The sequence below is a fragment of the Pholis gunnellus genome, assembly GCF_910591455.1.
Source record: "Pholis gunnellus genome assembly, chromosome: 15".
NCBI classification, from domain to species: domain Eukaryota; kingdom Metazoa; phylum Chordata; class Actinopteri; order Perciformes; family Pholidae; genus Pholis; species Pholis gunnellus.
Window position 1 is genome coordinate 3517549 of NC_136542.1, and position 26741 is coordinate 3544289.

General features: G+C 40.9%; 2 protein-coding genes across 2 annotated transcripts; one reads left to right on the forward strand and one right to left on the reverse strand.

Annotated features, from left to right (window-relative positions):
- Positions 1-1624: 1624 nt before the first annotated feature.
- On the forward strand, positions 1625-6179 carry emx1 (empty spiracles homeobox 1; the record flags this gene model as incomplete). The annotated part of the gene is made up of 3 exons (XM_079174999.1): positions 1625-1970; positions 3810-3994; positions 6012-6179. The coding sequence occupies 3 exons, from the start codon at positions 1625-1627 to the stop codon at positions 6177-6179; spliced, it is 699 nt and encodes a 232-aa protein (XP_079031125.1).
- Positions 6180-8908: 2729 nt separating this feature from the next.
- sfxn5a (sideroflexin 5a) lies at positions 8909-26168 on the reverse strand. The gene is made up of 14 exons (XM_079174450.1): positions 26041-26168; positions 24059-24127; positions 22245-22322; positions 22007-22033; positions 21089-21143; positions 20662-20687; positions 20427-20480; positions 19739-19795; positions 19563-19628; positions 18602-18692; positions 15698-15813; positions 15527-15612; positions 11722-11839; positions 8909-10576 (listed from the first exon to the last, which is right to left on the reverse strand). The coding sequence occupies exons 1-14, from the start codon at positions 26086-26088 to the stop codon at positions 10499-10501; spliced, it is 969 nt and encodes a 322-aa protein (XP_079030576.1). The 5' UTR covers positions 26089-26168; the 3' UTR covers positions 8909-10498.
- Positions 26169-26741: the final 573 nt, after the last annotated feature.

The following is a 26741-nucleotide window of genomic DNA, read 5'->3' on the forward strand; positions in this document are numbered from 1 at the left end:
TTCCCAGAACATACGTCTGTCTTTAGGAGCCTTTAGCTCTAAACGCCTAATCAACAACTTGTTACACCTCATCATTTCCATCGGTAATGATTTTCTAATGCAACCTCGGAACAAACGAGCGTATTAAGCGGATAATTATTAACTTGGTTAGTGCACCGTGGAAGCAGAGCGCCGAGGGATAAGGAAGCCGGCGAGCTCCAAACACGATCACAGGCTGCTGCGTTCTCTCCACGCTGGTCTGCGCGCTGCGAGACGGAGAGCTGGACACCCAGACGAGTCATTCTGCCCAATAACAGCTGAGACTCATTCTGTCTGTTTTATGATGTTTAGAGCCGATAACAACTGAAACTCATCTCAAAACAACACAACCATTATCATATGTTTCTTAATTAATGCATTAGAAAAGCCTAACGGAAGGTTTTCTTGTGCGTCCTTCATCTTATTCCAAAAGCATAATCTAAATATCATAATTTGAAATAATGTAGCAATTAATGGAATAAAAAGAACAAGAGAGGCATATTCAAGAACAACATTATTATTATTATTATTATTATTATTATTATTATTATTATTATTATTATTATTATGTTGGTGGTCATTTATAGCAACAATTTATTTATAATTCATAAATATTTCGTTCAACATTTTGCATAATGCACACAATGCAAAAAAAATAAAAATGAAGCGTTACAAATATAATTAAAGGTAACCAAATATGCTCTAAAGTAAGGAAATAGGAAAATTGTTTGTGCTTGTTGATGCATGAAGATTAAAAGGATATTTCAGCTTGTATGTTTCACCTGAACGTGACTCTGCTTCTGGTTGTTTTCATCATCGATGAACAATCGCGCGTGAAATGTAAGTGTGAAATAAGGGCTGTGATAGTCGAGAACAACGTGAAGTATCTGACCTTTGCAGCCTTTCAACGCTTATTTCAGATAAAGGCCACGTGGAGCAGAGATTTAACACTGAATCACGAGTCCAAACACGTCTAAACGTTATTATAAATAACTCATTTATTATAAAACACGAGACACTTCGCTGTGGAAAGAGTGAAAATCCAACTCGTTTCCATGAGACATTTATCCAAGTTTCATTTTCTTCCATGTGTTATATTTCGTCCCTTCTAGAGAATTCCTGCTCTAACAGGCAAACAAGTGGAAGTTCCCCCCCTCCTCCCCTCCACCGGCAGATTGTTTCCCTGAAGAAAAACGAGATATTAAGGCTGAATAGGACACACAATGAGCCATTAATTGGAGGCACACATGTTTTCTCAGCGTGTCTCTGTAACTAAGCTGCCCGGTCTTGTGTGATCTTTGAAGCAGGCACTTGAGGAGACCTATTGGCAGGTGCTCTTGTCCAATCAGCTCCCTCCCTGCGCAGCGCCAAGCCACATTGAAGGTTGGAGGCGCTTTACTTGGTGCGCACTTGTGCACAGAAACCCTCCGAGTGCGTGCAGACTTCATGGATCCGGGCAATTTGCAGCACTGTTGAGTTTTGTAGCAGCATCTCTGCTTTGTTCATGATGCATCTCTGAGCGGGAGGTTGCTTTTTTCCAGCAAGAGGAAGGGGGAAAAAGACTGATCACTTTCTTCTTGGTATTGGCTTCTATTTCTGTCAAGAGATGATGTTTTCTTCTGCAGGCAAGCGCTGCTTCACGATAGAGTCTCTGGTCGCCAAAGAGAACCCTCTAATCGTGGAGGATCCCATCCGTCCGACGGCTTTAAGTTACTCCAACCCGACGACGGATGCCTTAATGAACAGTTACCAGGCTCCGCAGGGCAGGACCCTCTACCAGAGCCCGGACCTGGTGTTCCCGGAGAACCACCCCTCCCTCACCGTGGCTCCTCACCAGCTCGGAGGCTCCCACCACCTACAGCATCCGCACTTCTTCGGGACGCAGCACCGAGACCCGCTCAACTTCTACCCCTGGGTCCTACGGAACCGGTTCTTCGGACACCGATTTCAAGGTACAGGCCTAAGTGAAGTGGTGGCGATGCAAATGTGCTTATTATACACTCTTATGCAACCGATTTTGATGTTTGCAAGTGTTTACACGGAATAACTATATTATCATATCATAATTGAGTTTACTGCTTGAAAAACAAGGTTTGCATGATTTAAAATAAACTAACAGCATTTCTTGAAAATGCTTCAACAATCTGTGAGATGCTATTTGTAAGGCTGTCAACATTGAAAGTGTTTCTCAGTTGAACACTAAATTGCAGCAGGGTGTCGGCTGCTCTTACATTTCCACTCTCGTTCGCCCTGCAGCTCTACTCTCACGAAGCCGCAGCCGAGAGAAGATAAGCTCTGATGTAGATTTTCTTTTATACAAGAGAACTCGCCCTAGGTTAGACTCATTTCATTCTAAAAAAAAATCTAGCACGACAGCAGGCTGTAGAGACACACCTGATAACATCCAGGATAATACCTTGAATTTAATGGGAATAGAAAGGCTTTGAACACGGCCTGCAGTGATTTATTAACCAGACAAACCTGCGCGCGAACTATTAACCAATGAACGCATCTACATTATATTACTACCATTTATGTTTATATTGTACGAGGCAACTTTTATTTTCATATCGCTTTGCATGGCATACAGTTCTGGACAAAAAATATATTTTACAATGAAGAAAGAATGATGCAAATCCATAAAATGCCCATAACAATAAACTATAGCCTATAATGCCACACTGGCAATTTGATGTGAATATAACACATTTAGTTTGTCTCATAATGACCTCTGGTTGGGCTTATTTGGGATACAAGAGCACAAAAAATCAAAAAGTAAAGATAATGGTAATTAGCATATAAATATTAAAACAAAGCTTCAGCATCAACAAAGAACGAAAACGCTTTTTTTAAAATATTCAATCACAATGATTTACTTTGAAATAAACATTTACGTTTCTCAGAATATTTTCGGTTTCATGCCTGACAAAATGTAGCCTCACGTGAAAGCTAAAGAAGATGTCTGTTCATTCACCAGAAATGATCACACAAAACACAATATCAACTTGTATCTTATTGTATTTTTCAGTAAATTAAATTAGATGATTATAATTGTTTATCTGACTACAGGTATATTATTTGTTTGATTGTGTGTTGTACAAGTATCTGATGTCCATTTTCATGCGAGTCATTTATGTTTAGTTGGTTTAAAAACATTTTTTAAATTAAAAACAAAAACAAAATAAACATTATTATAGTTAGCTCTACATATGTTTTGTATTAGACTTGTTACAAACTATTTTCATAGGTTCTCTGTCTCCATAAGCTGTTCAAACGAGTTTATATGAACTCTTTTAAAATGCATTATTTTGCAGTAAGTCCTTTACAAAAAATAAAGCATGTAGTAAAAAAGAGCGTTTGATGGACGCACAATAGTCGCTTTTTTAAAAACCACTCATTTAACAAAAAAAACGGAATTTGACAAAAATAAATTATATTAGATTAATTTATGGGAAATATTACATTTCTGGTAAATTGTATTATTATGGCAATATTATTATATTATCATTATTATTAGGCTATTATAACTAGGCTACTTCTGCTGGATAGTAGACATAATAATGATAATAATATATTTATAAATAGACTTGAAGTTTTTCATTACCGTGACAATGACCCACAGCATCACTTGCTCACACCGTTTCTGATTAGTGCGCCTATAATACAGGTGTCCACACTTGTTTGACAGACAGCCAATTTGTGGTGTCCAGATAAAATGAGCTGTGAAAACCACGTTACCTCTGCCAGCCCCAACTGACGGCCATGTTGCTTTCTTTTGACTCCGGTCTCAGGTAACGACATGTCCCAGGACAGCCTGCTCCTCCACGGTCCTTTCGCCAGAAAACCCAAACGCATCCGGACGGCCTTCTCTCCGTCCCAGCTCCTCCGTCTGGAAAGAGCCTTCGAGAAGAACCACTATGTGGTCGGAGCCGAGAGGAAGCAGCTCGCCAACGGCTTGAGTTTATCTGAAACACAGGTACGCGCAAGAGAACACATTCAGACTGCTGTATTTGAATGTCGATTAATGTGTTCAATAATTGAAGGATAATTCAAATGTGGATATATTTTTAGCTGCGAATAAATATATCCAAATAAAGCAGCATTATATCCGGGCAGTTAAAGTATTCTCAAAAACAGTGGAACAATGGAAAGGAACATTTTTAAAATAACCTGCAGTTAACTCCTGATACTGTAATGTCAAAAAAAAATATATATATAGGTTAGTTGTTATTTACAATTAAGGAATCATCTAAATGTGAGAGGTACAATGTTGATGACAGAGGAAATGATACATTAACAGTGTGAGATCATCTTGCATTGGCTATGGTTGTATTGTACCCTTTTAATGAAATTCAAACGTTTCTTTTAAATCTATGCAATCCAATTTAAATAAAATAAAAAAATCCCAGCCACATGAGACATGACTGCAGCTTAGTCAGTTAAAGCGTCTCCTAAAAGGTGTTTAATTCATGCATGCTATAGGATAAAGCAGTGTAAATGTTATTGATGGTTATGTTTAATGAGTCCACATTATCTGGGTGTCAATTAGGCCTAATAGGCAATATAAAGAGAGGTTTCCTGAGTCAGCGAAATGGATAAATGCTGCTTGCAAGTTTTGTGTCAGTCAATAAGAGGTCTTCAATTAAGCACCAATTGCATTATGCAAATGGCGACAGTGAACTGAATGTTAAGTATCTCACTCAATTGTTATTTGGTCTTGCTTCTTTAGAGTGAGCACGTATGGAGAGACATGTGGACTAAACTGATCATTTGACTGAGGTCATAAATGGGCATTATTATTCAAAAACACTCCCACAGCTCTGGGAGCTAATACAGTAGACTGTGGCTCTTTGGGAGTTTTAGTGACAACAATTTCTACCAAGTAGAATTAGCCTAAAGCCTCGTAAGAGTCGAGAAGAATAGGGGAGGACGATAATATGAGCGCCTGTGTTGCTATTTAAAAAATGCATCCTGGCCCACGTATATGTTACGTAGTCAGCCAAGCTCATATTCCAAGATCACACGATAGCAACACTAGTCAGTCAGGAACCTGTCGACCCTCTGTGCATCACCACGCTCAGTTAACTCAAAGATGAGAGGTTTTGTTTTTACAACAGAATCCTTTTAGACGAGCATTCTGAGAGCACTTTGCAAAAGGGATGCTGGGTCGACATGATGCAGGGAAATTCAAAAGCATCAGGAAAGCTTCTGTTTTTGTGATGGCAGATTGAGACTTTGGTTGGTTGATTACAGTTTTAATGTAATGGTAGAAGATAACTGGTGTGCAGAGGGTGCATTTAATTACATTTTTGGGAAGAAAACAGAACTGTATATAATATTAGCATTGTTTTAAACAGAATAAAACAAATGTAGCATGGATTGTGAAAGTCATTTTTTTAAATGTAATTTTGATTTGGTGAGCGCCACACCAACAGACACACATTGCAACTTTGCTTTAATAGTAGAACTGAAACAATTAGCCAAATAATGGATTAGTTGAATTAAATAAAATTGACAAGTAGTCATTTCTCCTGCAAACAAATACCCATTCTCAAGATGTGCTGCTTTGTAAAGTACATGCACGTGTTTGGGTTTTGAATGGTTGAATCAGAGAGAAAACTCAAGGCATCTAAAGACGCTACCTTGGACTTCAGGATATTGTGCATGTTGTTGGTGCAATGTTCCGCCATTTTTTAGACCAAGTGATTTATCAAGTAATTGAGAAAATACTGAGCAGAAATAATGAAAACAATCGTTAGTTGCCACCTCAATCTCAGATATTATTAAAAGCATTAATGATGCTCCATGACATTTAGATAAAACCAACAATCTAGAACTAAAGTCACAGCAGTGTCACATAACACACGTCCACCTTGAGAAAGGTCTATGAAGCCTATCGTTTGTATTTAAATCAGTGCCTCTCCGAACTAACACCACTGAGCATCATCATCATCATCATCATCATCATTAACCCTGTTGATTTGCCTGTGCAGGTGAAGGTGTGGTTCCAGAACAGGCGGACCAAGTACAAGCGTCAGAAGCTCGAGGAGGAGGGACCAGACAGCCAGCAGAAGAAGAAGGGAACCCACCACATCAACAGATGGCGCATGGCCACCAAGCAGCCCAGCTCCGAGGACATAGACGTCACCTCAGAGGACTAAAGGCCTCCGACAACGCTGCCCCCAAAGCGACGCACCAGAGGACCAACACTATTTATTATGTAATATTATTAAGTATAACTAGACACATTAGAGGAAGGACTAAATATGTGATCGCCACACTTCTCCTCATTGAGGTGCTACACTGGAAAGAAAAAAAACCATCTTATTTAATGACAGATGAGGAGAGATCCGACCAAACGTGAAGGGAAACAACGTCAACCTCTATCATAGTCTGTTTTTTTTAATATTGTACAGAGGCCATGTATAAAGGTTGCTTTCAAAAGAGGATTTCTTTCATTAAATCATGTTTTTACCACCTGCTTAGGTCATTAACACCTCATTGCTCATCCACTCCGCCACCTGTGTACCATGTTAATCTAAATTTCTCCTAAATGATGAGATGATGTCGTCGCACACTTTTAAACCACCCAGTGAGTCGGTTGAACAGGCTGGGGACTATATAGCCAGAGGAACAAAACAGGAAATGAACCGTGCGTCAAAGAAGATCCAACACTTGCAGCATGATTTTTATTTTCACCGGCGACTTGACACCCATTCCGGCGCTCTGCTATGCTTCCTAACGAGGATTTGGCACAGAGAGGCGATTCACTGCCAGCTGTGCATGACTCTGGGACAGACGAGACGCTGCAGGGACCTCTGGTGTTAGGGGCGAGTTGTGCCACACAATAAAAGCGAGTTCTCCAGCTTTGTGCTTCTCCTGCGATGCCACATTTGTCAGTGTTGGGTGATGGATGAGCTCTCCATTCGTTGGATGTCTGCAGATTTCATTAAGAGCCATGTGTAGTACACGAACCATATATGAGAACATATACTTTTCAAGCAGAACGTGTAATTACAAACAGATGTTTTAGAAATAAAAACTATTTCTCTGATGAGAAAGGTCAGACTTTTGTGCAATTCAGATCTCACTTTGTACATCGAGGGTGCAGTGTTTCATTCCAAACAGCCATTACAGCTGCGCAGGTTTCACTCATTAGTTGCTCCTCTGCGGCTGGAGGTGCATGTGCAAATCAGTGTGAAACATGCTGCTGCAGTGTTTGATTGGAATGGAAAACCTGCTGAGGCCAAGAGCTCAACCAAAGAACAATCATCCACGTTCAGGTGGTTTTATGCTTTGAACTAGAACTAAACGATATCGTCTAAAAAGTATAAATCGGTCTCATGCCAGCGCCCCCTCTTAGGTTGGGAACCACTGAGGTGTCAGGAATGTTGCAGGACAGTTGCACAGGTGTCAGGTGTGTTACCTTTTGGCCGGTATTTCCTCTGAATTCCAGCAGAAGGGGGGACACAGAGATGATTCCCATCCAGAGGGTGAAACCTCTGAAAAAAAGAAGAAAGTAAAGTAGTCACTATTGTGCGGTGGCTCTTTCACCAAACCGCCTCAGTAATCACCTGTCAAAAGAAACGGAAGGGATCTCCTCGTAATGACCTCGAGGCTTTAGAGATGAGCCCTGACGTCTGACCCTGACGTCTTGTTTTGTAAGCTAAGAAACAGAGAAACAGAGAGGAACAGTGGGGGAGGTCAAATGTAGTCTCACCTTTTTTCTTGTTTTTTAACAAACATCTGCCGTAGCAAAAGGGGCCACCCTGTTTTGAGTTTCCAGGATATCCTATACTCACTGCAGGTGCAAATACACAGTAAAAGAGATTCCTTATTGTCCAAATAAACACCATCAAAAGGTAACCGGTACAGTAGCTCACTCCGACACCCAGAAGCACCTCAACCGTCTCCTTGACAAGCAGGTGCGCTTTAAGGCCAATCACAACCTCGGTCAGGTAAAAGGTCAGCACGATTAACGAGAGCTGCACCTCTCATTTGTCTGTTAGGAAAACAATTAAAGGGGAAACTCACGGCCGTCTCCCTAAACGCCGCGTCTCCTGTCGCCTGAGTCAGCAGAGAGACAGAGAGGGAGTTCAGGGATCCAACCGGGAAAAACAAGAGTCTCTCCAGAGGAGCAGAGTGCTGCGAGGTGGGAAGGAGGCGCCGCATCCCTGCTGCTGCCGCAAAGGTGTCGGGAGAGCTGAGCTGAAAGACAACGACTGGTGTGATCATTACTGTTTGATTACCTGTTTTCTGCGGGATGACAGAAGCCTCCTTATTTTATTTTTTTTCCTCAGCCAACACTACAAATTACACGTGTTTTATTGTTGGTTATAAAATTGCATGTGGAGCGATAAATCATGCAGCGTAGTCTCAGTTGTCACATTGCACCAGTCTCAGTCAAGCGGCACACTGAATTACAAATTACAGCCTCATTACTGAACAAGACAGACATTCTAAATCATCTTCAAAATGACTGACAAAACAGTCGGATTCTGCGCTCTATGGGCTGTGACTGAAATGACCTAATTTGAGATATTTGCATATGATTCTGACACGTGCAAGTGTGCTAGAGATCAGATAAAAAAATAAAATAATATATACAATATTAAGTTACATATAAATGTTTGAGTTTGTGTTGAATAATCTGGGAGAAGACATCAGGTAACATAACATTCAGTAAAACTCTCAGCATTAAAGAGTGAAATTCTTCAGGCAGAACCAAATGTGATGCTGATTACAACATGAGAAACCCTGAAGGTGTTTTTATTGGTCTCAGCCCGGGTTGTGCCATAGCTCACTCCCAGCATCCTCCACTCATCCTGCATGTGGCTTCTTGTTCCCTCACAAAACACACAGATCATGAGCAAAGATAATACTCCAGGACAGGAAGTTTATTGAAATCAAGTGCAAATACATGTGCAAAAAGCAGCATTTTCACAAAAGTGCTTTAAGAAAACATTTCTATAATAAAAAAAAAGACTTCAAAATATCAGTGTGTAAATAAAGTCTTTGTTTGATTACAAAATGCTGTAGTTTAAACAGAGTAAATGTATGTTCACAGAGGTGGAAGCAAATCTAAAAGATGAATCATTTGATTTACTGCACGACAGTGACCGTTAGAGGAAGCTAAAGCAAATATTGGGATAAGTTACTTAATTGTGAGGTTTTCAATACAAAACATAGTGTTATTGAATGATTTCAAAGGAGATATAGATATGTTATGAAACGTAATATATCAGGCAGTGCACATTTCTATTTGGCTGAATTTCTACATCCATTAAATCTCCGGTTCCCAACCTGGAGACCCAATAAGATGCACGTAGTGGGTCGCAAGATGACTGTCCAGGTAACAAAGAAGGAAAAACCAAATTCTGATCAACAAAATTATGTTTATTTAATATTTGACTCTTTCTTGTGTTATATTGTAGTTTTACCCTTTCATGCCACATGTACCTATATGATGTTCAACCTATGATATTAGGTTGTACATTGAAGTGATTTATCCTGATTCACAGTATTTACATAAACAATTCAGACCACAGCTACAATCATGACCGCTTTAAGAGACGACGCCTCATTTTTTTGAGTTTGGACTATTTTTCTTCTATAACATGTCGTCTCAAGACGAGTGAAGAGAAAATATCCAAAATACACATCTATATTCTGAAGGTTTTTACAGAGGGTTTTGTTCTTATATCCTTTATAGTATGATTTACACAACATTATATTATTAAAAGCATGGCGATAATGGATTTTCTTTTTGGCTTTTTACGGTATTTTCTGATTTATGGAGTGATACAAAGAGATATCCAAAATTCCCTCTGTAAAAACCGACTTGTGTCAACAAAAAGAAACAAGAATTTGAACCTGGCTTTATCCAATGTTCACATTTCTGGTCTGGAAATTGTGCACATATTTGAAAAGTTAATGCATCATTTCTTTAAAACATGCCATTTCAGAAAACATGTCATTCAAAAAATAATTGCATTGATGCAAGTAACGAAGTGGGGAAGTTTCACGGTTGCATCTCTTAGTTCAAACCTTTACCCTATTCACCAGTGTCTCCCCTTAATCCACCAATTCTTTGTTTGTTCATATTCATCTCCAGTTTATTGCTGCTCATTGTGAAAAAGAAAGAAAGACACCAGGCAGAGCATCTCCATACATCTTTTAGAGTGGCTCAGTTATTGGTATTATTTCATGTTATAACAGTGATAATACTGTCTGAGGTGTCGATACGATATTTTCCTGTATCGCAGTATGTCATCATGTGTTACTGCTTATTTAACAAGCAACGTCTTGGCGTAAACAACATGCATTCTGTCTTTCTCTGTAAACGTATGCTAACTTTTCACAGCCAAGTTTACCAGGATTCAGACTCTGGAAGCTTCGGGGTGGTTTGAACCATGATGAGCGGGGGGGGGGGGGGGGGGGGTGGGGGTCCCGTCTTCATGCGTCGGGCTGCAGAGATCACTCACAGGCCTTTATTGTATGTCACAATCTTACAATCTGTCGCCATTGCGATCTCCGGCTCGAGCTGACTCACACTGATCTGTGGGAATGGAAGCGGAATAAAAAAGGTCAACAGTGCAAAGAGAAACCCGTGTCAGACATCAAACGTTAACATACTGTGTGCGTACGCTGTAGATGCATCCGCAGACTTCTACACGAGCCGCATGCTCAAAGATTTGAAACCGTTTCATTTGTAGCTAAATAATTCTTAAAGGCTTTAAATGTTCTGTATTTACTACTAATGTGCAAAAAGAGCCAATTTGGCAGATGAAGGTCTAATTTGAGATTTGCGTCTCCTAATATTTGAACCGGAGACAGATGGCTGTCGGAGTTGGAGGCAGAATCCCAATCAGACATCTTGGTAGGTGTGAAACGGGGAAGTGGGACAAATTGAGTAGGCAGGGGGTCCAAGGGGAGCAGCGCATTCATGTTGCTTTTTAGGGAGTTCTTTTTTTTTTTCACCCGCTATCTTTGCGAAAGTGCAAAAAGGACTTGTGAGAGAAAAACAGGCCCCTCTGTGGAGCGGGAGGCTGCTTTTCACAGGACTGTTGGCAACACATATGTCTGAAGTTTTTCTACCATATGGCTGTCTGAGCTTTTTTCCAGTGGTAATTAAATCCTACACATTTTTAAAGCCAGAGCTGGTTGGCTTGTGTCAGCGAGTCATTTGGCAGAGGGAAGACAAAGAGAGAGATGGAGTTTAAAAAAACAAACAACAAAAACCCACTCCATAGTCATTTCACAAGTAGAACGACACTCTGAGGCAACAAGGCTGAAGTTAGATCTCAGCCAGCGAGCCGGCATCAATGAAGGAAGAGACTCAGATCATGACAGAGAGGGTCGAGTCTCAGAGGACCATCATACATACATACAGGGGTAAACATTTTTCTCTGCGCATTAACATTCGATAAAATCATAATCTATACGTTCAAATGATTTAACACGGTTGCATCTATACACAGTTAATGAAAGCTTGCACATTTACAATGGTCTGAAACTTATCTCAAATGAAATAAACAGCAACAGCTCGTACAGAGCAATAACACTGTATTACCAAACTCTCTAGCAAAGTTTCACATTTGAATCGTAACTATCTAAAACCATTCATCATATAATGTTTTATTGTATCTTAGAGGAAAGACACGTCCCTAAGTGGACGAGAAAGATTTTTGGGAGGACGTATACCTGGGACATCTGTGGGAACAGACTGATGGCGAGAGGCAGAGCCAGGCCGAAGGCGGCGAGGCACACCAGACTGTGGACGGGCAGGACGAGTCTCCGCCGTATCTGCAGGAGAGGAAGCCTGGTGGGACACAGAGGAGACTTTATTTACCTTACGGTTAACCTGGTGATAGAATGCATCTTCCACAGAGATGTTATGCAGATACCAATACCACAAACATTTTCAAAAAGCAACTGTTTCAAATGTTAAAATACAGAACAGTTAACAGGAAACAACCAACAACAGGAAGTGACAAATCTAGGCAACGCATGTCCTTAAGCCAAAATCTAAATCAGGGTTTTACTTCCTGCATATCAGAAACAACCCCCAAAATCTTCATTAGATTATTAACCCTCTGTCAGAGAGACAGCACGTTATGAAGTGAGAATGGTACATTTCCTGTGGATCAGAAGTTAAAGTTTGCTATTCAATCACAGATTCAGAGGTATCTGTTCAGGAACATTTAGCTCCAAGAACCAACAAGAAACTACACAGTTACACCACCACGATGTATTACCAAACTTACGTTGTATGACTCAACCATTCATGTTTACAGTTCAATCTTTGCTTTTATTATCATTTCTTTAGAATTCTACAAGGCCATTTGTTGTTGTGTTAACTCAAATAATCCCTCACAAATGTATTGTACAAACACTTTAGAAAACATATTACCATCAATTACAAAAGTCGCTTTTTGAACAAAACCGACTTTTTAAAGGACGTTTTAAAAGACCCATCTCCAAAAATCTATTTTCTAGTCTCAGCCCATATTCCTCCTCCCTCCTCGCTGCCCTCTGTAGGATAATCCCCTCTTCAGTGAGTGGGACAGTGAACTCAGCAGGAGCTGGAGAAAGAGCCGCTCCATCTCTCCTCCACCAGCGCCGCCTCTCCCTCTAACGAGGAGAGCTACCGCCTAATGAGGGAGCTCATTAACACATATGGCTTCTATGGTTTAATTAGGCTACACACACACACACACACACACACACACAGACACACAAACGTGCAGATACACACTTTAGAACTGGGTTACAAAGAGAAAAGTCAATGGGAGAAAAGTTGTGAGGTTTGAGAGTGACGGTTTGGGCACAAGTTTGAAAACCAGGTGAAAAATTATTCAAAATTAATGACACAATTTCACGCAATACTGGCTGCGTTAACGTGCACCGAATGACCTGGCTGCTGGCCATCTTCTGAGGTCTTACCCGGGTTTAACTGTTTACGTGAACCTCTGACACCGCGACTGAGCCTCCCTGTCGCCACGAGAAGACCAATTAATGGAATATTCCTGCTGACTCGAGTCTCTGCCAAATACAGACACAACACTACGTTATCATAGTGACCGTAACGACACATACATTTATAAATTCAGAAAAGCCACGGCAGCCGTATAGGTTCTACTCGGGGCAATGTATTTTCCTGACTAAAAAATAATTAATAGTGATTAAATATAGTTGCGTTTGCACGAAGGCCACAAATGACTGACAGGGAAAAATGAAGCATAAAATATGGTGCTTTCTGAACATTCTTATTTTACCTTTTGTTCACTTTCTACTCCTGCAGAGCCAGCTGTACTGTGTATACAGAGGGTTGTAAAGAGGAACAAACAAACTGTAAAGCAGGTGTATAATTGTGACACTAAACAAACACCTTGTGAAGAAGGTGGGGGTGATGATGAACATGAAAGGAATTAAATAAAAGCCAGAGGGCGTTCCTTTGTTAGCAGCGGAAGAAGCTAATGCTGAAGTTCTTTTTCAATAGTTAACGGTTCAAGAGTTCAGCACATTTCCGCTCATGTGCTTACGCAACATCAAAGTTACCGTGTGGAAGATCTGGCCGCTCGTAACGCTACGGAGCAATGCTTTCACATCAGCGGGTCCCGGTTTACTCGGATGTTGTGCACAGAGTCGAGGTCACGCACGGCAAAAAGATTCACATTTCATGCCAAAGGTTTCATGCTATTTCCACGAATATGGAAGTAAAACACAAGGCTACGTATTAACGCGCCGGCTAAAGTGAGGAAGAAGAAAACTGCAAGTTAGCAAACATGGATGTAAACAATGCAGAATTTAAAATACTTTTTGAGGTCTACTTTTGGTGATGTTTTTGCATTAAAGTGATGAAGCGCCTCGATGTGCTTCAATTTGCTTCATTGGCCAAAACACACATTCCCATGTTGTTGTTGTTTTTATTTCTAAACAGCTTCTCTATCAAGTTTCCAGAAAATATACACATTATTTATTGTTCTTCTGACATAAAACCACATCACATGATCACCTGTATTTCCATATAATTGGAGCGCAGAGAGAGTGTTTTTCTGCAGTCCTTCTGTAGCTTTTACGGTACGAGCTCAGCCCCGAATCCTTTTACCTGCGTCGTATTCAGGCTGACACTGGAGGTTCTCAGTGCAGGAAGGCCTAAACGAAAGCTCAAGACTCCCCAAAACAAATAGAAGTTTTGAATGTACTCATGGGTGTGCACCCTCTCACAGCTAAAGAAGCAGATGAAGGACAGAACCTGCTGTCACTGCCTTGAATCTGCTCTCAGCAGTGTAATCCATCATGGAGGGGCCACGCAGGGAGCCGTCTCTGTCCCCTTGTTCTCGCTCCATTGAGAGCCAGTGAAGCCGACATAGAGGAACGCTGAGCACAACCACTGTTCGGTCTCTACACTCCCCCACTTTCTCTCTCTCTCTCTCTCCCTCTCTCTCTCCCCGCTCAGTCATGCAGTTGCCAGGAATCCCAAACACACCTGGGGCAGCCGGCCCGCCCGCTCGGAGCGGTCGGGACAAGCGCCGTCAAGGACTTACAAAGATGGCCGCATTCCTCGGCACGCCGCAGGCACAGTCGGGCCATCGATCACAGGACGGTCCGTAAAAACACATTGCATCATTAAGACATCATTACGGTCATATCACGTAACACTGAATCTCTGTGGCGGCGGCTCATTGAATGCAATAGCAGTTCTGTGGATGAAAGAATCTGAATGATTTTATTCTCCATTTCTAATTATTATTTAATTAGGGGTCATTATAATGTCTAATTAATCTAACTTGTATTATACCAGAACACCACTTTCACTACAGAATTAATTAACATTTTTAACTAAGAAAACGAGTCTTGGTCTCTTTTACCTGTGAAAATATGCTTTTGCCCAAATCAAGTGATGCATGTACTTGAAGCAGGCAGAAGTCACAATGACTAAAGAAAAGGGCGCCACCTACAGAAACTGAATCAGCAGAAAATCCAGGGGAGAATAGAAGAATACACAGGTGAAGAGAGACAACTGTCTGATGAACAGAAGCAGAAGCGGCTCATCTTTAGGTATATCGTTCTTGTTGTTTATCAGTTACTCTAAAATCAATATTTGATGTTGTCTCTGTGGCAATAGAGGCTGTAAAACTACAAAGCAATGACCACTTTAAAGCGACACTAAAACAAGAACTGTAAGATTATTACGCTGAAGTATAACTCTGGCTACAGTCGATATTTTTCTCATAAAAAGACCAAATACCACCAACTTAAGTCTTTAAAATACACACCAGTATTGAATCCCAGGCTGCATATCAGAGTAAACAACGTTGAGCGCATTTCAAACATGGTTACAATGTAATTAAAATGTTAAATCATAATGTGGTTTCCTCCTATCCCTAAAAGGTTTGCTTCCCACAATCCGTCTTAATCTAGATCTCTTAGTAGAAGCCAAACAAGCTCATTACGTTGGAGAGAAGTGACCGGGTTCATGAAAGAAAACAATGCGGTCTCTTACTTTTCCAGCACAGCCATGATGATTGGAGGGAGCATCAGAATGGGCATGGGTAAGACCACTCTGGTCAGAGCCGTTTCTACCAGTGCCTGTCGCAAACAAAGAAACGCTTCGTAAACGAACAAAGCTGCAGCTGAAGATTTCACATCACATTTTTTTAAAGCAGCAACGTACATGCCTGGCGGCCACTTTCGACGTTCCCACCACGTTCCCGTTGTCGTCGAGCACGCTGATGCCCTCCGACAGCTCAGAGTGTCTCATGAGCACCACGTTGCAGACGTTTGCAGTCGCTGTAGGGAGGAGAGAACGTTTTTTAAAAATGAAAGTGAGGAGTCTCACCTCGAGGAAGTTGACATATTCTATTAGTTCACAAATGAGGAAATTGTCTTTTCACTTTTCCGGCTGGGGTTTAACATCAGGAAGAGGTTCAGTTCCTTGCTCAAGGGTACTGTGGTAGGCACTGCAAGAATGAGGGCTTACATCTTGAATAACAGTCGAATCATCAGACCGGTTGAACAGGAACTTTATGGAATCATTTCTGAATTTCATGATTCAAACATCACAAGTTTTTTATTTCCTGCATTTCATTATATAATTATTCCAAAATGAAGACAAAATCTTTTCAATTTTGAGTTGACAAACTACTTATTTCATTCTGTGAAAACGGGTTTGTTCAAAGAGGTTGTGCGGTTGTGATAAAAAGTAGGACTGCTTCCTCACATTGGCTGCACACATTCATGTTCTCCTCCGGATCTTTAATAACCTTTTCATGCAACACTATCTTCAAATCTGTTTTTTTTTGTCCAATATGTTGGCTTGTGACCAAATACCTTCAAAACAAATGGGTTTAGTGCTAAGGTTAGCATGCTAACACTCTGTTTGCATGCTAACAGCGCAATGACCGGTTCGTATTTTCCTGACCCTGAATTTCACTTTGAAGCAAACAGGTGCAAAGTTCATTCACATTTGGCAGCGCAAAGCCAGTTTTGGGTATTTTGTTGCTGAGAAACGTTGAAGGCGTTTTCACATCGTTGCAGAAAAACAGCTCGACAAAACAGTCTCTGAAATGTAGCGCTCTACTGCTAGCAACATTAGCATCGTAGCTAAGGTGGCAAATCGCACCTGTTAAATATGAGCATGCTTATTGTTGTCATTGTGAGCATGTTGGCGTAATGATGTTAGCATTATGCTCAAAGCACCGCTGTGCACAAGAACAGTCTCACAGAGCTGCTAACCTGTCTGTAGTCTTATGTATATTACAATCAGGAGGACACAATATCCAAGAAATGACCTTTGCCGATGTCCTCTCTTGCCTTCTATAGAAAATGATATCTTTTAGACATAAAAGACAATTTAAACCGTAAGGAAAATATCGTACATTTAATGTCATTGAGTGTTCTTTCAGAAGTCAATGGACCACTCCTGGCTTTACTCACTGAAAAGCCTTCATCACTGCCACGTCATGTGCGCCGCAATCCGCAAAACTGAACGCTACGCTTCTGTCTTAAGTCAGTCGAATGAGCAATGAACAGCGTGACCAAGGTGACCGACGGGTCAACAAACAGCAGTTAACAGCAGTGCTGTCACCCTGTGATTTATTCACGAAAGCCAAAGTGAACCCAAATGTATGTTAATATAGATGGACCTTTCTCCTTGACTCTAATAGGAATAAGAAAAACTCATTTTAGAGAGTTTAGTGGTGGCGCCGCGAGCCTTTTTAATTTAAGACAACAGCGTTGGGAGTTATCTTTACGGACGGCTGCAGGGCTCGCAGGGCGCTTTGTGAGGGGAATTCAATTGACTGAGCAAATAGCTCTTTCTACCTACAAGGGATTTATTTTTATTATCCGGACCAATTAACAGAGGGACAGATAGTGGGAATAACAAAAACTACAGCAAACAGATCAAATAAAAAAACTCAATTAATAAAAAGCATCAAAGTAATTATAAAATTGAATCAATTATTGCCAAGTCTGAGCAGTTCCATGCTTAAATATCTGGCTGTAATTTGTAACTATTTAAAATAATTACATTTATGTACATTCTAATTGCCGTCTAATACCTCGTGGTACACTGGGAATGTACTGAAGAACTTTCCACATAATTACGGAAATATTAATAATAATTAAATCATGATTAATACCTTCAAAACGACAACAAATTATCCTCGTAAATTTCTAGCGGCATGTCTTTCCCTCCGGTTAAGGTCTTCATAATCTAATTGAATGACAGGCCGCCGCTTGATTAGGTTATTACAAATAAATCTAGCCTTAAGTAAGCAAACAAAATGGAGCGGGGGGAAATTCAAACAGCACTTTACTTTCGCCCGCTTCAATTAGCCATTTAATTACCTTATATATGGCCCTACCAAAAACAACAACAGCAACAACAATGAACAAACATGAATCAGGTAGATGAGGCCTTGACATAGACGCCACTTTAGGGGTAATTATCCAATTTGTTTGCGGCAGCAGAGTTCTAACAAGCAGCCAATTACCAGGCAAAGGCTGCGCTGTAGAAACCTGTTGATTTAATTAAAAGAACCGCCATGGTAAGAGGGGGGGGGCAAACAATTTAATTATGAGCCAGCAGCATTCTGGGACACGGGTCTATGCCCCTGGGTGTGTGTTTGCGGGAGAGTGGCATGAAAATCAGCTTTGTGGCTCCACACACGTCTGACAAAGGGAGCTCACAGCCCCGCAGAGAGGACGGACTGAGAGGAACAGAAAGAAACAAATCGCTGGCTGTGGTTCTCACACGGCGATTTATGATGACCACAGAACAGTTTAAAAAAGAAAGGGATTTATCAACATTAAGGATTCTGAATCTGAAGATTTATATTCGGTCTCAAGTCTTCTTTAATTGTTTACGTCATGAAAACAGGAATTATTTTCGTTGCCCTGACTTTTCATCAGTTCATGACAAGATACCTCAAAAACATCAATGACCAAATTCTCATACACACACAGCATCTTAAATGCCAAAAATCAGCATGGTGGCATCCAATAGTTCACATGCTAACCTGAAGCATAGGCGAACCCTGACTTTAGTCCCGCTTAGTGAGCTCTTTGAACTTACCCACTGCTGGGAAGGGGATGAACCTCTGCACCAAAAGCCTGGTAGTTGGGCTGAAGCGACTCGCTTTCTGGATTAACAAGTTCAACCCGACCTGAAGGAAACCCAGACACGCATGATACATCAGCCACTGGCTTGTGTGTTATAAAGCCAATGTACACAAATGGATTCACTATTTGAATAAACGGTCTTTCAGCACTGAAGCAAAGAACATGCATACTTTTGTCAGAAATGGTATGATTAGGAAGATAAACAATTAAATACAGAACTGTATTTTAACACACTGTAGAGTGCTGTAGTCAAAAAGCTAAGCTCTCAGATAACACACCATCATGCTCCTCCAGCCTCCGGCTCTCCCCGGGCCGGCGGGGGGTCGTCACCATAGCGGACGTTTAATTGGAGAGCTCCAGCTACCCCCCCCCCCCTACCCGCCCGTCGTTCCGCCCTCCAGACACCCCGCGATTTTTTTATTTTTTTCTGTGCTTGTTGACGTTGTCAAGCCTGAGGGCAGCAGCCGGATGAGCGCCCAGCGGGACCAGTAATTGGCTCGGTTTGAGCCCTGCGTCCACACTAAGGGCTGTGTCAGGCAGGTGTGTGAACGTGTGTTATACTCTTTTGACATTCGAGTCTTTGATGACAAAAAAAAGGTACGAAAAATAAAAAAAAAAGGTTCAACTGATAAGGGTATTGTGATGGCCGGTACGCTTGGATTTGACCATTTTCCTGTCAAATCAATTGAAAATATTCGGCGTTTGACCCTAAAAATGTTTTCCTGTCAGGGTGGGAAACAATATTTCATTTTTAAATAACTTGCAATCATTAACATCCTGCTGATATATTGGTCTGTCCCTGGTGTAAAAGAAAGCATGGATCAATAAGTGACTCAGCTATTGTTGCCGATGACTTCACCTCTTTGGAGTCACAGGGACTGTTCAGTTAGACCAGATGCATTATGGGAACTCACAGCAATGGAGACTGCGCTGGTCACTGCACCGAGGTATCCCTGGAAGAATTTGGAAACTGGAGCCGGCTACCGGGAAAAATGAGCAAAATTACAATATCAACACATTTCACGCAGCTCTGTTTAAATACAGCATGTATGCGTCACAATGGGACTGTGTCAATTGACTAAGACAGTACCTTGGAGGCGTTACGGTTGCTGTAGTTCACACAGGCATTGTGACTCTGGTTTAACCACTGTAAGAGTCAAAAGAAGAGGAGCTTGTTAGTAAATGTGATAAACCTGAAGTATTACTCTGTGATTACAGCTGCTACATTTAGCATTTACAACATTATTAAGTCCCCGTCTGGTTAATTAATGTAAGCAAATGGGACTATGGAGGTTCTTGACCATGAGTAAAATAGCATATAGGATTTTTTTTAAATACACAAATGCAGAAGTAAAACATAAAAATGTGCATACAGCAGCAAAAAAACAATTTCCTCGTCCCTTCCACAACATGCCCACCACCCGACTTCCTCAGCTATTTAGCTATTTAACTATGATAAACACCTGAAGCTGAAAATCATAGTTTCAGTTATCTTAGAATGAGTCCTTGATATCTACGTAGGGGGCAGGTCCTCTTCACAGTCCCACTTCTGTTGCTCCTATAGCAGTGTTATTACGGTAAGACTGGCCCGTGAGCGAGGCGAACGGCACCTCCACCGTATTTGATTACGTTACCACAGTCTTGGGGTATTCAGTTGGTTGCAGTCTGCAACCTCACCGCTAGATGCCACTAAATCCTTCACACTGTACGTGAAATTGAAAGGACGTCTTGATAACATGGTGTCACTGAGTACTACAGGTCAAGAAGTAAGTATTTACCTGCCAGAAGATCGTTGACACCAATGTTTGATTTGGTAGAAGGAGGCCAACAACCTGCACAAAGATACAATTACAAAATAATAGATAGACTATTAAAAATAAAGGTTATATTGGCGGAACAATATTCTTATGAAAGCGTACAATATGTGTGGATGAACTTCTATGAAGCCAAGTAATTACAATAAATATGACGACTGGATTTGCATTACTGAACTATATGCAATAAAAGTCTTACCACTGGTGTGCCAAAGGGGATAAAACCTGTTAAAAAAAAAAGAGTCTGTTCATCATCTTACATTCATAATTGAATAAGACTGATCTATACAGAGCTTGGGTCCAGGACTCCTGCCTCATTCGTCCTCTCTCCCACCCTCTCCATGACACTTCAAAATTGCCTTGCAAAAAAAAAAGGTGCTTTGAGAGACCGGGAACAGAATACTTGTGTTTGCTTCTTCAGAGAGCTTCGAGAACTTCTCCGTCACCGTGGGAGAGCGGTTTTAATCAGCGCCCAGCTGAGTGTGACCTTTTTCGGGCCCGAGACAACCTGAAGAGCCCCGTTGAGCCGTGACAGTTCCCAGGGTGAACGACGCCTCCATGTTGGACCACATAACAAGCCCCCAGATCCCACTTCCCCCCGAGGCTTCCACACCAAGCTACTGTACCTGACATCCGAAAGGGCATGAGGATCTTCTCCCCCGTGTCAGGGTGGATGATGGCCTGTAATAAGAGCCTAATTATTAGTATCAGACGATGATGAGCGCTGATTTGGGTTAGTTCAGTTCAAATGTATTAGGAAGGGAGTTTTTCTGCAGGGTTGGAGCAGCAAAGGATTACTTCTTAACTTAATTATTAGTTTATCGTTTTCATCCCTTCAATGTGAACATCGAGATACTGGGCAACTTTCTAAAGAGTCTTCAGTTCTTTGAGAGTATTTGCATGCTGGGTGAGATTTGGGTGTATTTACGTTAGAGCTTATAATCAGATCATGCAATTTTAGAGATTTGATGGCTTTTAAACAATAATATAAGCTGAAGCTATAAAGAGTACAGAACTCAATTTCACACTGTTAAAAGACAACTCAGTTAAAAACATGATCATTTAAAGTCATTATGTTTTCTTTAAATTAATCATAAACACCAGCTTTATAACTGTTACTGTAAATCATTTTCTGTTGGTTTGACCAACTGCACCTGCAGTTCAGTGACAGTCAGACGTCTTTCGAAGCTGGCACTTACCAGTTAGCGCCACTCGCCTGCTTCAGCGTCTTTGTCATTTCTATATATTGTAACTTCATCATTAAAGCCTGTTTTTAACTCTTCAACATGCGGAGACAGTAGGAGCTGAGGATCAAACCACCAACCTGATGGTTAAAGAACGACACGCTCTGCGCACTGAGCCACAGTCTTGTTAACAGGAATGTTTTGACCTTAAGTTTAAAGTCTGGTATAAGTTTTGTTGGCCAATCCACTGACACCATAACGACCAGGGAAGATAGAAGGTTGTTGTCGTAGTTTGTGCATGTGCATGTTAATGATAAGAGAGAGACAAAAAGGGGAATGAATAAGAGAGAAACATCTTACCTGCTTTATTTTTTGAGCTTGCCAAAGCTGTAGAAACAAATAAACATCTTTCATGGGGAAAAAACTTTAATTTGTAAGCACTAAACAGTCTATAGTGGAAATATTCGGCTGCTTTTAGCTCCATCTCCCTTGCTATCCTTTAAACGCTTCACAAACACCTGGTTCTTTAACCCTTCTGTCGACCAATCAACACGCTTTGATTAATGTTAACGTCAACTCAAGTTTTTTGTGTCTTTACCTGAGCGTCTGTCACTCCGGGCGGCAGAGTTCCTTGTTGGAAGCGGTCGAGCAGCTCCACAGACTCCTGCAGCCGTTTCTGATGAGACCAAATGGATAAAAGTCAGTAAAATGTTAAGTGAGCTGAGGTGAGGGAGGTCTGTCCTGGAGGCTTAGAGGTGTTTTTTTATACTCTACTATTGAAGCCACACGGCTCAATGCATGATAATCGTGTTTCACTAAAACTTTCATGCTGATTTTCAGTTGACAAATGAGTTTCCTGAAGGGTAATGAGCAGCTTACTGTGGAGTGATCATTGTCTAATGCTGAGCCAAATACAAGATCATGTGGCCCAATTTGTTCTAATGATCTTGCAATCTGTATGTGTGTGTGCACGTTCCTTTCCCCACATTTGTGTGCGTTAGTGTTAGGTGTGCACTTTTGCCTGTGCGCACATGAGGTTGTGTGTGTGTGTGTGCGATTGTATGCAAAATCATGGCCATCCTTGTTCCACTCTCGTCATTAGGGGCAAGTTAGGGCTGCGCCTGGCTCAGCAGGGTGCAGGGTGTGTGTGTGTGTGTGTGTGTGTGTGTGTGTGTGTGTGTGTGTGTGTGTGTGAGCGTACACACTCTCCACCCCTCACAGCTGCCCCACATGTCCACACCTCATCACATCCCAGGAGCCGCTGCCGCTATTACTGTCACCAAAGAGCTCGCTAACAGCTTCATTACCCAGAGCACCAGAGCCCTGATGACTCCATGAACAAAATTACCAAAACACAACAAAGACCCGGAGAAACATGACGACACGAAAGACCAGAGAACGTGGCGTCAGTGGCCCCAAAAAGGTTTGATCACAGATGTGTTCCCGGTTACAGAGAATCCTCAAGTATGTTAATAAATCAGTCATGTTAAAATGACATTTTAGGGATTTAATTCCTCCGTCAAATTCAATGTCTTTAAGGTTCCCTTCCATTCATTTCTCTCCAGTAAACATTGGCTCTGTGTTGTTTCATGTATCATTATTGTGCTGCCATTTGTTTGTCTCTTCTCTCACTGTATTAAAGCTGGAGTTTTGCCTCCTGCGTACATGTTTCGTTCCATCCTTTTTCCAGACTTCAGTGTTAAAATTGCTTTGCAGTAATGGCATCTTTATATGCGACATTACAGAACCCGTAGCAGAACTTTATGTTTCTTTATAGTTCCTCTATTTTGTAGTTCTGTTATTCAGTTGTTTATAGTACTTGTAGTTCTATCTAGACGGACATCTACTGCATGTCTGTCTGTCCTGGATGAGAACTCTCTCCTCTGTCCTGTACTCTGAGGTTTCACACATTATTATTATTATTATCTTATTTTTAGATCTGAGGACAGAGGGTTCTGTATGATGTTTAGTGGTAAAGTCATCTGGGACAAACCTGCGACTAAATAAACTTCACCATATTTCAAGTCTTACTCCCAAAGTTTGCAGCTACAATCCCTCAAATGCGAAGCAAAAGCTAGCTTTATATTAAAAAAAGCAGCACTCTGATAAACTTCAAATCTCCAGACCAGAAGAAACAACAAGGAGACCTCTTCGTGAGTGTCTATCCCTTCCAAAATAAAAGTAATATTGACGTGTCAATAAAGCCAGGGTTGGTAATCTTCTTCAATGACATTACTGCTACACTCTCATTACATCCTGACGGCAATCAATAAATCAAATGCTCTGACAAAAATAGAGATTGTTTACATTGATAATGATAATTTTTGGGGGAGGCATGAAGGGAATTTAAAAACAGATTAAACTATGATTCATCAGACCGAATCCATCTAATAAATAAGTACGTTTGTGTACCTCTGTCACGAAGAGTGTGCTGGGGTCAATCACATCCAGGAAGTGCCTGAACCGACCAAAGTACGTGTTCTACGAGAAGGAGAAGAAAGTACATCACACAAACAATATCTTACATTTTTAAGAGTCTATTACCTAAAACATCACTAACAGCGAGACATAAACCAAAAGATATTTAATGCAAATTGTGGTCTTTAAGTTTGCGTTTTCAATGTGTAATCACTGGAACACCTGAGTCGGGATGGGAACGTTCAGAAAATCTTTCTATCTGCTATACAGGAAAAATTAAAATGCTCAGATAAGCAGCCAGATCTGACTCTGGATTGTGTCTTTAAGCGAAGAGAGGCAGAAAGATTCCAGCTGTCACGCAGTAAACAGTCGTTTTACAGCGTGCCAGCTGTTCTAACACACCAGGTGGAGCCCCCTCATTAATACCTCAGACAAACTGTTTCCTATCTGCATCTTTTCGGGACCCGAATCCACTCGCACTATTTGCAATTAATTTCTATAATGACTGTGCCAGAAATACCTTTTCGATCATTTATTCATAACCGAGCATAAGGAATAATTTCGGAGAAACAGCAAACACACCACGCAGCACCGAGAGGCCCCCGCCGTCCCTCCCCTAACTCCAGTTTAATTACACTAACTGCTAATTTGGATGAAAATCTGGTATCTGACTCACTGCTGTGCCTTGTGACATCCTGAACATATGGATGGTTGGTAAAAAACACGGCATGAGGGAATAGTTTTTTAATCTTTTTAATTAAATTAGTCACCAGTGCCACTTGACCAGTTTGAGCCAAACAGTGGAAGAGAGAGGACATCTCTTTACCTGAACTGCAGGCTTCATCGGTGTTACACTGTATTCTGTGACTCGTCAGATTATGTGACCTGATCTAGAGCATGTTAATAGTCATTGGTCATCCTACGTCCTATAGAAATACTGCATTTCAAAGTAATATTGATCACTCTCATGAACATTATTTTTGGTCTAATATTTGTGCTTTCATTATTGATCAGGAACGTGTGTTTTATGTTTTGAACGTGTGTTTCATTTCAAAGTCTATGCCATGAATATAGTAAAACGATATGCAAACAATTCTCACTTCTAACAATGCAAATACTGCAAAGGTATGTAGCTCCAGCATTTATTTATGTAATGTATCTATCACTAGCTTATTTATTATAGTATTTACAATCAAAGGGTTGTTTAAAATTGCACTTTCATAAAGTTATGACAGCTAATCCGAGGTTTTTTAATAAAAAGTATTTAAGGTATTCAATACTATTAATGATGCTGCATCACTAGGACACTTCATGGTACTGAAACATTGTTTGTGTTATTAATTTCACTTGTGCTTTTCCTACTATTACATGACAAAATCTCCTCCCTTAATACGGTCCATTTGAATCCTTTTGATAAATCATTACGTTTAACATAATTAAAAATCAAAAAGGAGAAATATGGTGGAGTAAAAAGTACAAGATTTGCCTCTAAGATATGGTGAAGTAGAAGCATAAAGTTGCTTAAAATGGAAATACTCAAGTAGATTACAAGTACCTCGAATGTGTACTTCAGCACACCAACAGTTACTCAAGTAGTTACATGTTATGTGTAGCTACATACTTGGCCAATAAGTATTACTCAGAATAAAAACGTACTGTGTGTCTGTAGAATACTCCATGTTGACAGTCCGTTCAGAGTCCAGACTAAGTGCACATTAACCTATAAACTCGGTCACTGCTGAGCTTTCGATTCACAGCTGATCAGTACGCTTAAAAACACGGAACAACGTGCACGTTTTCAAGAGTGTGCAGCACTAGTGTGCAGGAGCTGGAGCTCCACAAACTAGTGTTGCACACTCGGGACATAAGTCTGTTAACGAAAGACAAACAAACAAACAAGCCTGGTGCTTGAAGTGTGCACATGTGAAGTAAGTGGCAAGCTTTCATCAAAACATTGTGTTTAAAAATAAAAGTACCTGGTCGAAACGTGACTTGCCATGCTGGAATGTGACATACACAGACATACTGCTGCAAAGAAACAACACAAATCTACAGCAGTCTGTTTCTGCTCTGCGACGATAGGACCGAGTTCACCAACACTTCATGAAACTACAAGCTGTGGAGCTGTTCATGTGACGACCAGCCGTTCAGTGGCCATGTTGCATTGTGGGTAATGCAGTTTTTCCGGGCTGCATTGCGCAACCGGATGTGTTTTGAACCTTTGTTTAGCGGACTACACTTCCCAGGGGAACATGCTTCGTTTACCGTGTTTTAAAAAGGCAAGTTAACGTGTTGAGCGTCAGTCTGGAGCACAGCAGACGATAATAATGAGACGCTTTGAGTTATATTGTTGTTGGTGGAAGCACTGAAGGAAGGCGTTTGGGTTTAAAGAGTATAACATAGCCCTCTAGTGGTGGTTCTGTATTAAAGTCAGTAGTAAAGATGTGCAGGGGTTGGGCAAATTAAGATGAACCCCTCACGTGCATGATAGTTAATAGTATTTATCTGGAAAGGATGCATTTCTCCCTGGAATATGGGGCGTTTAATGTAGGGGGAGTTACATAATATGAATAAAACCTCACACCGTATATGTTGGGAGACATATGCTGCTTCTCTTACTTTAAGAACGAACCGTATATTTAGCCTTAAAGCACACATGAATTTAACCTATCCTGTG